The following is a 15723-nucleotide window of genomic DNA, read 5'->3' as shown; positions in this document are numbered from 1 at the left end:
AAGTACTAGCATGATAATGAAAGGAGAAAGCAAGAGTTAAAGAGCAGGGATAATCAGCTTTTGAATAAATGAAAGAAATGAACACTTATCCCTTGAAACCTGAACGAACACATGAGTAAATTCGCTGGATTTTTTTTTAAACTTTATTAAAAAATTAAAAGAAAAAAAACATTTCAAACAAAACAAAGGAATAAGAAAAACAAATAACCTAAAATAACTACATTCCAACATATTCCTGCCAGACCTCAAGAAAATTAACAAACCACAGTCATTCCTGAGCATTCCCATAACATTAAGATTACCCTCCACAACTTATCCGTTCTTATTAGATTATCATTCCCCCTTCACTAGTTGCTATCTATCTCTAGGTATCCATACATTCTACAATATAAAACATTTATTTTACATTTTTCACAGAGTTCACATTAGTGGTAACATATAATATCTCTCTTTTTGTGTCTGGCTTATTTCACTCAGCATTGTGTCTTCAAGGTTCATCCAAGTTGTCAAATGTTTCACAACCTCGTTCCTTCTTACTGTCGCAGTATTCCATCATGTATATATACCACATTTTGTTTATCCACTCATCTGTTGAAGGACATTTGGATTGTTTCCATCTCTTGGCAACTGTGCATAATGCTGCTATAAACATTGGAGTGCAAATATCTGTTGTGTCACTTCTTTCAGATCTTCTGGGTATATACCGAGAAGTGAAATTGCTAGATCGAAGGTTAGTTGGATATCTAGCTTTCTCAGGAATCGCCAGACTGTCCTTCAGAGTGGCTGTACCACTATACAGTCCCACCAGCAATGAATAAGAGTTCTAATTTCTACATATCCTCTCCAGCATTTGTAGTTTCCTGTTTGTTTAACGGCAGCCATTCTAATCGGTGTGAGATGATGTTCTGGTTAGTTAATGCTGCTGTTATGTAAAATACCAGAAATTGATTGGCTTTTATAAAGGGGGTTTATTTGGCTACCCAGTTACAGTCTTAAGGCTGTAAAGTGTCCAAGGTAAGGCATTAACAATTGGGTACCTTCACCGGAGGATGGCCAATGCATCCGGAAAACCTCTGTTAGCTGGGAAGGGATGTGGCTCACGCCTGCTCTGGAGTTCTGGTTTCAAAATGGCTTTCTCCCAGGACACTCCTCTCTAGGCTGCAGCAGCATCTGGGCCTGTGTGGCTCTTTGTAAAGTACTCCAGTGATCCAATAATGATCCATGCTGAATGGGTGGAGCCACACCTCCATGGAAACATTCAATCAAGAGGTCACCCTAATCAAAGGTGACACTCACAGTTGGGTGGTCACATCTCCATGGAAACACTCAATCACAAGGTTCCAACCTAATCAACACCAATACATCTGGCCCCATGAGATTGCATCAAAGATAATGGCATTTTGGGAGACATAATACATCCAAACTGGCACAGATGGTATCTCTTTGTGGTCTTAATTTGCATCTGCCTAATAGCTAGTGAACATGAACTTTTTTCATGTGTTTTTTAGCCAATGTATTTCCTCTTCAGAGAAATGTCTTTTCATATCTTTTGCCCATTTTATAATTAGGTTGTTTGTACTATTGTCATTGAGTTGTAGGATTTCTTTATATATGCAAAATATCAGTCTTTTATCGATACATGGTTTCCAAATATTTTTTCCCATTGAGTTGGCTGTCTCTTCATCTTTTTGATTCACTGGATTTTAAAACTGTTGCTCAGTTTAGCATTCTGTACCAGGTCAAACGAAACCTTCAAGCACATCCTATTAGTATCACTCTAAATGCCACATAAATATATTTAATACCATAGTTATATTAACAGTTTATTGGTATAATATATTTTTGAAATGGGTTTAGACATTTATCATTCATTTTCCTCTTGTCTAAGATCTAAGAGTGTGCTACACTCTTAGGTTTCTTCATGGGAACACTGAAAGGAAGAGAAGTCTCTTCCACCTTCACTGAACATTAAATTTGCTTAAAATGTGCTATAAGTAACTTGTAAAACTTATCACTATAGGCTTCACAGTTGGCTCCATTTCCTTAAAAAAAATGCTTATTACCATCTGCCTTCATTTATGATAACCAAAGTAGTATCTTGAATTCCGGTTTCCCTTGAAGTGGTTTCTTATGACTTATGCTTCCATTTTATTTTTCAGAGTAATTGCTGGGACTTTCTATTAACAAATTTACTGATCAGTACTAATAAACATTGTTTTACTACTGTATATCTGAAAATCTATCTATATACTCATTTGATGTAAAGTACTATTAAAAAAATTGCTGCCTAGTGCCAAAGAACATTGAAGTGCTCAAAGACTAATGGGGTTGTACAAACAAAACAAAATACCGGAGCCAGCCTGAAGTTCCAACTAGCCAAATTTGGGATAATTTGAACATCAAGATAACAGCAAATCCACAAGTACAGAGTATTGTACCAGGCCTTTTGAAGAACCCTAAGAAACTTAAGGCTGAATAAGATAAAATTTTTTTTTGCCATCAAGGAATTCACAGTTCAGCTTGCCCTTGAGCATCAAGGAGAGTATAACAAGCATTAATTAAGATAAATGAAATTAAGTGCTGTTGTTATCTCCCATTTATGAACTATTAAGTATTTATTGTCAGTGCCAACCACACATTCTTTATAAAATTAATTTTTCCACTCTTCCCCACCAGGTGTAAGTTCCTTGAGAGTAAGTTCATACTATACTTTCCGTAGTGTCTAAGATACTGTCAGAAAATATCCTGTCTGACACATCTTAACATCCAAGTTTTGCTTTACAGTTCCAGTCGTGTTCTGTTATTTGACCACTGTGATATACTCCTTGAGCATACTTATTTAGTTCTTTATCTGGGCACCAGATCCAAATCCCTAGTTTCAAGTTGATTCCATATTCTCCAAGTTGGCCACTCACCCATATTTTATCCTAGAAGTTCCTTAACAAACTCATCTCAAGGCATATCCTATCTTAATGTTCCTAATAGCTTTCCTTCCTTGGTTTATTACCTTTTCTAACACCTCTCTTAAGCTTGTTTTTGGAATTTTTTTCCATTCTAAGTAGTTTCATTCATTATCTCACCCTTCTCTCCCACTAAAACTACCTTTTTTTTTTTGTTCATGCTCTCATCAATCAACTCCAGCTTCTTAATAAAATTACCATAATTAGGCACACATATTTTTATGAACAAGTTTAAAAGTCTTTTTTTTAAAAACTATACCAGGAGAGGGATATGTATACGTATATAATTGGGTAGTGTGCCAGTGTGAAGCTGTTATGGACCCCAGAAGAGCAATGATCTTTTAATCTAATCTTGTGGGGTGGGGCCTTTTGACTGAATATTTCCATGGAGATATGACCCCACCCAGTCAGTGTGGGTCTTAATTAGATTACTGGAGTCCTTTAAGAGAGCTCATTGAGAGAAGGCACTCAGAGAAACTGAGAGAGACATTTTGGAGAGAAGCTAAGATATGTAATCCAGAGTCTGCCCCCGGGAGACGCTAAGAGCCAACACAGACCCAGACGCTTGGAGACGCAGACAAAAAGACATTTGGAGATGTTAAGCTAAAAGATGAAGCCCAAGGTTTGTCTCAAAGAAGCTAAGAGAGGACCCCTAGACGCTTAGAGAGAAACGCCCTGGGAGAACAAGCAAGGATGCACAGGAGCTGAGAGAGAGGGAAACTAAGAGAGACAGAAGTCCAGAGACATTTTGGAGAAAGCCTTTTTGAAACCAGAATCTGGGAGCAAAGGACCAGCAGCGCCAGCCATGTGTCTTCCAAACTGAAGAGGTGTTCTGGATGCCACTGGCTTTCTTCAGTGAAGGTATCCTCTTGTTGATGCCTTAATTTGGACATTTTTATGGCCTTAGAAACGTAAATTTGTAACCTAACAAATCCCCTTTAAAGAAGCCAATCCATTTGTGGTATTTTCCATAATGGCAGCTTTAGCAAACTGAAACAAGTAGAATACTCTTTTTTATGAATGTAATATAAAACTGGAAAGTGGTGTAGAAGACTTGAACAAAGGTAAAGCATTCTGTGTGGATTATTACTATTTTTTTCTCTGAGTGCGGTATAGTACATATTCTTTTTGGAGGCTGGGAATTAATGGAAAGATAAATAGCCCTGAAGTTAAAAAAAAAATTACTCTGGAAATAATTACAGGAATTTGGTCACCAGTTAAATTAAAAATTCTTGAAACAGAATGTATTGAAGAGTTGAGTTAATTTATGTCATTGGGTAAGCTTGCATTTCCTAAAAATTAGTTACATTTGAAACTGGATTGACTATTTTTAATCTAGTTCTATGTTTCTAGAAGCGTCAAATTTGGCTATAAAATCTCAGTTGCCTCTGTTTTCACAAAAGCATCTGATATTTAAAAGCTAAGTTTTTTTTCCATTTACAATAGCATAAAAGAATGAAATATCTAGGAATAAATCTAACTAAGGATGTAAAGGACTTGTACACAGAAAACTACAAGACACTGCTAAAAGAAATCAAAGAAGATATAAATAAATGGAAACACATTCCGTGTTAATGGACTGGAAGACTAAATGTCATTAAAACCCAAAGCAATTTATAGATTTAATGCAATTCCAATCAAAATTCCAACAACTTTCTTTGTAGAAATGGAAAAAGCCAATCATCAAATTCATATGGAAGGGTAAGGGGCCCTAAATAGTCAAAAACATCTTGAAAAGAAGAATGAAGTAAGAGAACTCACACTTCGTCATCTTAAAACTTATTACAAAGCCACAGTAATCAAAACAACTTGGTACTGGCACAAGGACAGACATATAGACCAATGGAATAGAATTGAAAGTTCAGAAATAAATCCTTACATTTATGGCCAACTGATTTTTCACAAGGTTGCAAAGACCACTCAGTTAGGAAAGAATAGTCTCTTCAACAAATGGTGCTGGGAAAACTTGATCTCCATTTGTTTAAAGAAAAAAAAAAAAAAAAAAAAAAAAAGGAGGATCCCCTCCTCCCTCACTTCACAGCATTTAGAAAAACCAACTCAAAATGGATCAAAGAAAGACCTTAACATAAAAGCTAGACCTATCAAACCCCTATGGAAGTATCTTCAGGACCTTGTGTTAGGCAATGGTTTCTTGGACTTTACATCCAAAGCAGAAGCAACAAAAGAAAAAATAGATAAATGGGACCTCCTGAAAATTAAAAAACTTTTGGTCCTCAAAGGACTTTATCATGAAGGCAAAATGACAACCTACACAACGAGAGAAAATATTTGGAAACCACATATCTGATAAAGGATTAATATCCAGAATATATAAAGAAATCCTTCAACTTAAAAACAAAAAGACAAACAATTAATTAAAAAAATAGGCAAAAGATTTGAACACACAAATCTCCAAAGAAGAAAATCTCCAAAAAAGATATACAAATGGCCAGAAAGCACATGAAAAGATGCTCAACATCATTATCCTTCAGGGAAATGCAAATCAAAAAACAAGATACCATTTCACACCCATTAGAATGGCTGCTATTTAAAAAATGGAAAATAATAAGTGTTGGACAGTATGCAGAGAAATAGGAACAACCATTCATTGCTGCTGGCGATGTAAAATGGTGCAGTGCTGTGGAAGAGAGTTTGGCAGGCCCTCAGAAAGCTAAGTATATTACCTGGCAATCCCACTACTAAGCATATAACCACAAGATTTGAAAGCAGGACTCTAACAGATATTTGCACACCAATGTACATAGTGGCATTATTCACAATTGCCAAAAGAAGGAAGCAAACCCAAGTGCCCATCAATTGATGAATGGATAAATATGTGGTACATACATACAGCAGAATATTATTCAACTGTAAAAAGGGAATGAAGTCCTGATACATGCGACAACATGGATGAACCTTGAAGATATCATGTTGGGTGAAATAAGTCAGACACAAAAGGACAAGTACTGTATGATGTGATACAAAATTACAATAAGGAAATTCAGAGATCCAGAATCTACAATATAGGTTACCAAGGGACGTGGTGGATGTAGGGAATGAGGAGTTAATGCTTAAATTGTACAGACTTTCTATTTGGATTGATCATAACGTTTTGGTAATGAATGTTGGTAATGGTAACATAATGTGAACATAATTAAAAACCCTGAATTATATATGTGAATGTGATTAAAAGGGGGAAATTTTAGGTTGTATATATGTTACTAGAATAAATACTGTACAATACAGTGAACCCTACTGTAAAAAATGGACTATAGTTAATAGTACAATTATAAAAATGTTCTTTCATGATTTTAACAAATGTACCACACTAATGCAAGGTATAATAATAAGGTGTTATATGGAAACTTTGCATTTTCTGCATGATTTTTCTGAAACCTACAACTTCTCTAATATTAAAAAAAAAAAAAAAAAAAAGTAGCTAAGGTTTTAGTAGCACTCCCCCAAAACTGAAGCAGAATCTGAAGGTTCAAGTTAAACAGATTTCCCAGTTTTGGATAGAAGAGAAATCTAGAACCTGCCCTCAAAGAAAGGTAAAAGAATATGGATTGAGAGATTTTTACTAACTAGACATTGGATTCTCATTGGCAGGACTGTGGTGGTAAGGCTTGGGGAGGTAGATCAGAAGACAGAATGCCTGGGCATTAGTTCCGTCTCTGCCACTAACTAGCTGTGTAACTTTGGGTAAGTCCCTTAACTCTTGGGGCCTCAGCTTCCTCATTTATCATATGAAAAAGTAGATAAACTTTAAGCACACTTTTGGCTTAAAAACTATATGAATCTGAAATCTCAGCTTTAAGTCTTTTACATAGTGATATTATTCCAGACATAACAAAAAACTGTGCACAGCAATTTTTATTGTTTTATCTTGTGACTTCAGATAAGATAAACTGCCTATCCAAGATAAAATGGCACATATAAAAGGAATAGGAGAAATATAGTTTCTCATTTAAAAAGGTCAAGGATGAGTTTTACTTTATCCAGTGTATGGACAGATGAGTAGAAAAATGGAGACAAAAAGTAAATGAATAATAGGGTGGTATGAGGGGTTTGAGATGTTTTGGGTATTCTTTTTTTACTTTTATTTTTATTCTTTTTTTTTTTTTTTAGTAATGAAAATGTTCAAAAATTGATTGTGATGATGAATGTACAACTATATGGTGATACTGTGAACAAATGATTGTACACTTTGGATGACTGTACGGTATGTGAATATATCTCAATAAAATTGCATACAAAAGAATAAGTTTTTTAAAAATCAATAAATAGAGGTTGTAAGATTAAAAAACTACTAAGTATTTAACTCAAGGACCTTAAAGCAATTTTCACAGGGGCACATGTACAGGCTTTCATTATCTACATGGACTTTCTGGGCAGCAAAGTATAGGAACTATTTACTTGCATTGAGGTTTGTGCGAGCTCCTTCATGATACTTTACATTGCTCTAATTAGAGAAAAAACAAATTTAAGGGAATTTCTTTTATTATTAAGAAGGTGCCACACTGAGAAAACTAGCATTTTCTTTAGTCAAAACATACATGAAAGTTTATAACTCCACATCCTGAGAATTTTCTTAAAATAAAGAATAATTCTAAAATTAAAGTTAAATTGTTAGCAACCATCAGTAGAAACTGAAAACTTCATTTATGATTTTTTATTTCTGCCTCCAGAAGTAGACTGGGGTTATCAATGTAGTGGGTAAAATATCAATTCTAATTTAGGGTGCCATCCTGTAAACTAGGTAACACACTTGGGGTTTTCCAATGTCTAAAAGGAAATAAAGGCTATAGAATAAGCATTGCAGTTTAAAACAAAACAAAACACACAGGCAGAACAATTAATATCACTTAGTTTGAAATAAAAAGAAAGAAATAGTTCTGCCAAGACTAGAGAACCAAATGACTAAGTTCTTTTCTATCTTTAATATTCTGGTTTTAATCCCTTGATGAAGATTGATATTGAATGAGACTTTTAAAAATGCTTCTTACAAAAAAAAAAAATTTCAAGTGATTTTATTAATTACTTTTAAATTGAAAAATGCATGCAAAAGAAAAATAAAATTCAAATAGTACAAAAGGGACACTGTGATTTGATTCTCAAAGTTATTTTAAAAATTCTAATTTAATTGCAAAATGAGTATACATATTACAAATTATATGAAGAATGTTTAGGACATTAAAAATTTTTCTGGCAGATATTTAATTTAAACCTGTAGCTCAGGTATATAGAAACAAAGTTATCAGAATTTAAAAATCTAAAACGCATTCACACATAAACCACTTAAGTCAAACTTCAGAAAGAACTTTGTTTAGATTTCGTTTTATTTACTCCAACTCCTAATCACCTTCTTGGCTGGTAAAAAAAAAAACAAAAGAAGATTCCTGTGACATATAATGATTTAACTTAAAAAAAAAAAAAAATTGCCTCCCAGCAAAGGAGACAGGATGACAGAAAACCTTCTGGGTACTGAAAACCTGCACAATGATTACTTATAGAAAGAAATTTGGTTTTAGCTACCAAAACATTTGGTGTTGTATGTTGTTTACAGCATACTTTAATAGTTCTTTTGCCAGCCTTGCCCCCTCTCAGGTTATTTTTAAAATCATCTATCATTCTCTGATGAATGGTGAAAATGGTGAAGAAATCTTTGGTAATAAGTTTGTTCTTAAGAAGGATCAGGCAAGTCAAAAAATAAAGTTAAAATAACTATGCTGAAATACTCCCTCTTGAACATCTTCCTTCTCTGATTTCCCTCTATCACACTGGTGGTTTTGGTCTCCTTTACTGGCTCTTTTCTCTTGATCTTAAACGTTAAATGCCTCAGAACTTGCTCTTCCTTTATCTTCATTTATAAATAACATTTACATGCCAGTGACCACTAACTCTATATTTTTTATCTCTGACCTCTCCTTGGAACTCCAGATTCACATATCCATTGACTACCTGGTACCTTCATTTGAATGTTTAACAGGAATCACAACCTTAACATAAATGAAGCAGAAGTGTTGCCTTCTACCCTCCCCCAACTTCAGTAAACAGCACCAATCACTTACTAAATTGCTCAAGCCAAAAATCTCTGGAGACATTGACTTTTTTCTTTCATGCCCCTCATACAATCCATTGCCAAGTTCTTTACCTCTGAAACATACTCCTAATACATCCACATTACTAACATCTCCACTTCTTTCACCCTTCTAAGTCACCTTTGTTCTTACCTGGATTATTTTATCAGCGTCCTGATTAAATTTCCCTGTTTCCATTTTTGCCTCCAAACGGCAGGCAAGGCAAATCAGATCACCTCACTACTTACAACCATCCAAAGGCTTCCCACTATACTAAGAATAAAACCCAAACTATCCTGGCTTAGAAAGCATCATAGGTGATCTGACCCCATCTACCTCTTTAATCTTAACTTGTACATTTGTCCCTCCCTTCACTTATACTCCAATCACATTAGTGTAGTTTCTCCAAAGGGCTACTGCATTTTCATTCTGGGGACTTTGTGCTAATCATTTCTTCTACTGGTATGTTCTCTCCACTGATTTTGCACATCAGGAAACTTCTCAGCTGTCTTAACTCAGCTTATACGTTAACTTGTCAGCAAAGCCACAGGGTACCTTCTATATGCCAACATTGTTCTAGATGCTGGGGAAAAGATAGTCAATCTCATAACAGCCAGGGAAACATCAAAACCATAATAAGTAACGTTAAGAATGGCTTAAACTGGAAGATTTTGACAGTGCTGGTAAGAATGTAAAACCTTTTTCACTGCTTATGGGATTGTAAATTGGCATAACTGCCTTGGAAAACGGTTTGGCAGTATCCACAATAGTTGAACAGAGGCATACATGTTACCTAGCAATTTCACTCCTAAGCATGTAATTGTTATGGGTAGAATTGTGTCGTCCCCCACCCCCCCAAAAAAAAGACATGTTCAAGTCCTAACCTCCAGTCCTGTGAATGTGAACTTACTTGGAAACAGTCTTTGACATTGCTGTTAGTTGAGGCCAACCTGGATTTGGGTGGCCCTGATCCACTATGACTGGAGTCCTTATTAAAAAGGGAGAGGGGACAAAGAGACAGACAACATGAGAGAATGCCATGTGAAGACAGAGAAAGAGACTGAAGCCCAAAGAATGCCAGCAAACCACCAGTAGATAGGAAAAAACAAGGAAGGAATTTCTCCATCAGATTCAGACTTCTGGCCTCCAAACTGTAAGACAATAAATTTCTGTTTTTTTAATCCATCAAGTTTGTGGTTCTTTGTTATGGTAGCCTAGGAAACTAAGACAATAACCAACTGCAATGCATGTGTATGTGCACCAAAAGACATGCAACAAGAAAACTCATTAGCAGCAATGTTCTTAATAGACCAAACTGGAAATAATTCAAATGTTCATCAACAGTAGAATGGATAAATAAATTATGGCATATTCAGTATGACTGTGGGGAGTTATTAATCTCCCTGAACTTATCGTATAAAATATGCATGGTAATGATGCTACTTATTTCATAGGACTGTTGTGAAGATTAAAAGAAATAATGTAAGTATAACATTTAGTACAGTGTCTGGCACAAAGCAACTGTTAAATAAATGGTAGCTACTATACTATTCTACTGTTATACTTTTCACAAAGTATTGCAATTTGTTCTTTGTATGTTGATCTCCACTGCTAGACTGTGAGCCTCTTAAGGGCATGAACTGTTTCAATCTTCTTTGTCTTCAGTTCTAAACCCAGTGCCCAGTAAACTGTAGGTGCACTGAAGATGGATGGGTTCGAGGGTAAGAGATAGGGAAGATGGGAAGGAAAGCACTTGAACTGGAGTAAAGGCGGTAGGTCAGGGGCTTTTCTGTGTATGCCACGATGGTATGTGGGGAGTGTGGGAGGACTTAATCATGGTTCCTGTCAGCCTGGGGCAGCAAGGTTTTCCACAATGGCTTCTGTGAAGGTCTTGACAGGGGTTAAAAGGTGCCAAATTCAAACATTTCTATGGGAAGGAGGTAAAGTCAGGAGCAAAATTAGTCAGGTTATGAGGGCAGGAACTGCAGGAGTTTGGAGCCAGAGAAGGTATTAGGATGGATCACAGCAAACAGTAAGAAGGGAAGATAAATCGCCATTTGCAATGACAGAGAGAAAGATGGGGAGTTCATGTGGCTGGGGAGTTCATGTGGCTATGTCAAAGGTAGAACTCATGTATCACTGGATGTTTTCAAATTCATGTACCAGAGAGGAACTACACAGTTAACATACTGTCATAAATTGCCCTTCTTAAGATTTTGAATATTGATGACGTGTTTTCTAATCTAATGTCCACGTAAAGCAGCAGAAAACAATAAGCTGAAGTGGACTGGATTCCAGCTTAACCATTTACTATTTATATAATCCTGGGCAAGTTACTTAATTATTGTGAGTCTCAGTTTCCACATCTATGCAACTGACAACAATACCACCTTCATGTGAGATTGTTATAAAGGTTAGTAATCATAATAAATAGGAAGTCTCTGACATATGATGCTTAGCCTATAGTAGGCACTTAATAAATCATAACTATTATTTTATTTATCAAAAATACATTCAGTCATTTATAAAAAATACTTGCTTAATCTTCTTTACCACTTTATACAGCTGACTATGCTACACAGTCAGTTGTTACAACATGTACAATATTGCTGTACCTTTGGAAAGATGCATATGCAGCAAAGTTCATCATTCCCTTTAGTGTTTCCTTCAACATTTAAAGAAGTACAAAAATCAGCTAACAAAGTGACTACTGATATTTCAAAATAAATTTTTATGCTGAAAGCCAAAGATTTCAGTAAATTATAGCACACAGGCAAATGTTAAATTGGAGAGATGAGACTGACTTGGGCTGTCATTTTTCACTGTGAAGACATGAAAACACGAGAACACAAAAAGTGACACTTTTTTTACCCCTCCAAGGAGCTGGTCCAACAAACACTAATTTTCACTGTAAGTTTACAGCAACCAATATTCACTAGTAGCTTGGTTCAAACTTTCACCTGTTTTCACTTATTCTCTGTCTAGTGATAAAACTTTGAAATAGGTGAACACATTAAAATCCGATCAGAAAACATAATGAAAAAAAAAATCTCCAACTGAAGACCCATTATGGCTTCATATTATCTAGGAAGAACCATAAACTGGTTCTACTCAGTCTAGCATTATTTCCCACAACTTGGTCACATTAATTCTTCAGTTGAATTTGGCCTCCTCTGAACTCACAACCCTATGCTCACTCTCACCTCTGAAACTTTACTTGTGCTATCTCCAGCTGAACTATATTCTCTCCTCCTTTCTACCATGTTTTCCAACTGGGGTCTGCTTAAGCCCAAGACTCTGGCCTACTCTGAACTGCACTATTAGCATCTCATCACAAACTTCTAGTCTTTAATTTGCATAATCTAGTTTTTATTTTAACAATAGAAAATTCTACACTTTTGATTAATTTTCTTTTTATGTGAGTATAAGATAGGAGACTGCTTTCACAGGCCATACATTAAAAATTGACATTAAAGTTAAACCTCACATGAACTATTTTTTTTTGCCAGCTCTCATGAGAATAATATCTTCATTTGTAGTCAAGAAAATAACAGGTAAAATTAATGTTTTTTCATGTATGTCGCCAGAAGGAAAGCTGGAGGTTAAAACATGGTAATGTATAACAATGAATCCTGTGGTAGACAATGATTGTGATTAACTGTACTAATATAAAAAAGCTCTCTCATGAACTAGAACAAATGTATGACACTATTACAAGGAGTTAATAATAGAGGGGTATATGGGAAAAAATATACCTATGGCAAACCATGGACTATAGTTAACTGTAGTATCTTAATATTCTTTCAGCAACAGTAACAAACTTGTTTTTTCATACATGGCTATTGGACCAAAACAGATTAGAAAAACTGAACACAAATAGGCAAAGATTCTACAATATCCTGAATTTTGCAAATGTTATCATGGCTGAAAATCAATATTTATTGATTTTTAAATTTATTATTTGATTTATTGATTATCGAATGACCTTAAAAACTCAGGGCAAATTAAATTAAACCACATCTAAGATTTACATTTTTGTTAGTATTTTGTTTGTTTTTTGTTCAGAATTTACTTTTAGATTGATTACTCCAGGGAAATTACTCAAATCACTCAGACTTTAACTGCAGGGAGTAATACTGGGAGAGGGTAATGCCCCAATTTTTTCTTGGAAGTTTAAACTCATTTAGTGACCAAAATAAGTTTCCTTTTTTGAACAAATGAGGTTTTTGTTACCTTTTCAAATCTCATCACTGTGAATAAACATTATTTTATAAATAACCCATATAAAGAAATAGCTTTTCTATTCATGCTCAGCCAGGCACTGATCATTAGTTCAACTCCTGTAAGTTACTGGTATAGTTTCTAGGAAAAGTATCTGAAAATTTCATGAGTTGAATCTCACAGATTCAAGGCAGTGCCAGTTTAAAAAGTGTTCAGATACTTAGAAATCTGTTAACTGATATTAGGCAAGTATCCTTTTTTTGCAATCTCAGTAATAACACCATCAGTGTAAAAGAAGACAAGAGTAAAAAGACTTCCCTCTACCCACAACGGTAACTACCACAAATCTATTCTATAAGTCTATAGGAAAGTTTTAGCTAAATTGAAGTATCTTAGATATCTAGGCAAATTTTCAAGGGTTTTTAGACAATAATTTAAAAATCTAATACTTGCCATGCAAATATTACTTGATCATTTTAGGTTATGATGGAGAGGCTTAACTAAAATAAATCCTCATTATTAGGATAGAAAAATCCTTGTTAAAAAGATAATCTTTTAAAATACTCTTCTTATTAATTATAACTAAGGATTCATAGAAAATATTTAGCATGAAAGAGTCAGTCTTATAACCAGTAACAAATTGTTGTTACAATACAGAGGAAGGAAGAAAGAAATATGTGAAGATCAAAATTTATCACCTACCTCATGATTCAGCTCTGCTATCTGATCTTTCAGTTCCCTAATATACTGGTTAGAATCAGACTTGTTAAGTTGTCCTTGAAGCTTTCCTTCTTCTTTCTGTTTTGTGACAATACAACAAAGCAAAAACAAGAGGCAGTTTTCATAGCATGCACTCAAATATTTCAAGATATAGGAAAGCATAAGCACATATTCTTTAATTAGCAGAATTCTGAACAAATTCACTCTCAAATGGTCTTTGAAAAATAATTCTCAGTGAACTATACCCAATATTTCTAAATATTGCTTAATAAGTGCTGTTTACAATAAAAACAATTTATAAAATGTACCCTTTGAAAGACTCTGAGAAATCAGTTGAATGGGTCTACTCATGAAGAAAATTATCATAAAATTTCAAAGTCATTTATGTAATGTAGACAATTAGTTATCTTGAGAGCAGATGGCTCACTATCCACTAACATGGGAGATTCAATGCCTAAGTCAAGAGGGTGAGAACCTCCCACAGTACATGGGGAGGTCTGCTTTTGCTTGGAGAACAGAGAAAGGGAAAAAAGAAAAGGTTCTCCAAATCACTCCAACAAGGGGAGGACAGCTCTGACTCTGCTTTGTGTAATTAGCTCAGAAATGTGTGTTGGAAGTCCCAGATATAGCTGATTAAAAGGTCCTCCTATCCTAAAAGCCAGTTCCAGAAAAGTGTTGGGACTATTTCCAAGGGAAATAGACTGGGAAGGGGAGAGATTGCCTTTTTTGTACCATCTGAAAATATATGTGAACTTTTTAAACAAAGCTTATTAAAGAGTGAAAATTTAGTTGTTTTTGATATTTCCAGATTATAATCTGTGTTGATGCCTAAAATGTTATACTCTGATCCAGAGTATAACTGAATAACTGAGTAACTCTTGGTATCAGAAGTAACTTATTTTTAAGTCGCCAACTACCCAGTTTCCTTTCTTGAAGGCAGTTGGTTTTTTAGTATACTCTTCCCATAATATTTTGTACAAACATAATCAAACACACAAGTATACACATATATTTTTACCCACACTATAGACATTATACACTCTGTTCTGCCTTTTCTTTTCTCTCAACAGTACAACTTGGAAGATCATTCCATATTAGGACACACACAGCAGAAAGATACACATTCTGATTTGTGAGAGCTTTGAAGTTCATGAAAAGTTATCTTAGTGTTCAGAATTCAAAAGTTTTTAAAAAATATTTCAAAGGTATCTTAGGTCCTGTACAATAAAGTCCCTTTACTATTTAAACCAGTTTGAATTGGAGTTTCTGTTACCTGCAACCCAAATAGTAATAGTTAACATTTAATGAACACTTATTAGCTCTTTCTCCATTGAGGTTCCCCAAAGCAATTAAGCCCTAATGCCTAAAGCATCTATTGAATGTAATGATCTAACTTACCTTCCCTGTATCTAGAATGGTACTATGTACTACACTTGGAGATTTGAGAAAACAATCACTCAAATCATCTTCTGTTGGGCTTAATTCACATGGGGAGTCCTGGTGGGAAAAGATGGGTGCTTATAACGTGCCAGGAATTTTTCTAAGCCTTTTATGTGTAAACATAATGAGCCTTTGTGATAGATACTATTCTTCCTAATTCTTAGAAGAGGAAAACTGAATGAAAGATTGAGTCAATTGGTTGCCTAAGAGTGACAGAGACTCTTTCACCCTAAATTACAGCAAATTCTTCACATAAGAAGAATAAAGCAAACAAGAGTACGGAAATTTAAGCCAAGGATGAA

General features: G+C 34.8%; 1 protein-coding gene across 9 annotated transcripts in view; it reads right to left on the bottom strand.

Annotated features, from left to right (window-relative positions):
- Positions 1–15723, bottom strand: part of EVI5 (ecotropic viral integration site 5) — a 245388-nt gene that overhangs the window by 29215 nt on the left and 200450 nt on the right. For 8 of the 9 annotated variants that reach the window (XM_037826633.1, XM_037826634.1, XM_037826631.1 and 5 more), the window contains one exon: positions 13964–14059. The exons of the other annotated variant lie outside the window; for it this stretch is intronic. In XM_037826633.1, the coding sequence (XP_037682561.1) occupies positions 13964–14059 (96 nt within the window). The remainder of the gene's footprint in view (positions 1–13963; positions 14060–15723) is intronic. 9 annotated transcript variants of the gene reach the window in all.

This window comes from Choloepus didactylus, chromosome 2 (genome assembly GCF_015220235.1).
Source record: "Choloepus didactylus isolate mChoDid1 chromosome 2, mChoDid1.pri, whole genome shotgun sequence".
Classification (NCBI taxonomy): domain Eukaryota; kingdom Metazoa; phylum Chordata; class Mammalia; order Pilosa; family Megalonychidae; genus Choloepus; species Choloepus didactylus.
This window is presented reverse-complemented; position numbering and strand designations above follow the sequence as displayed.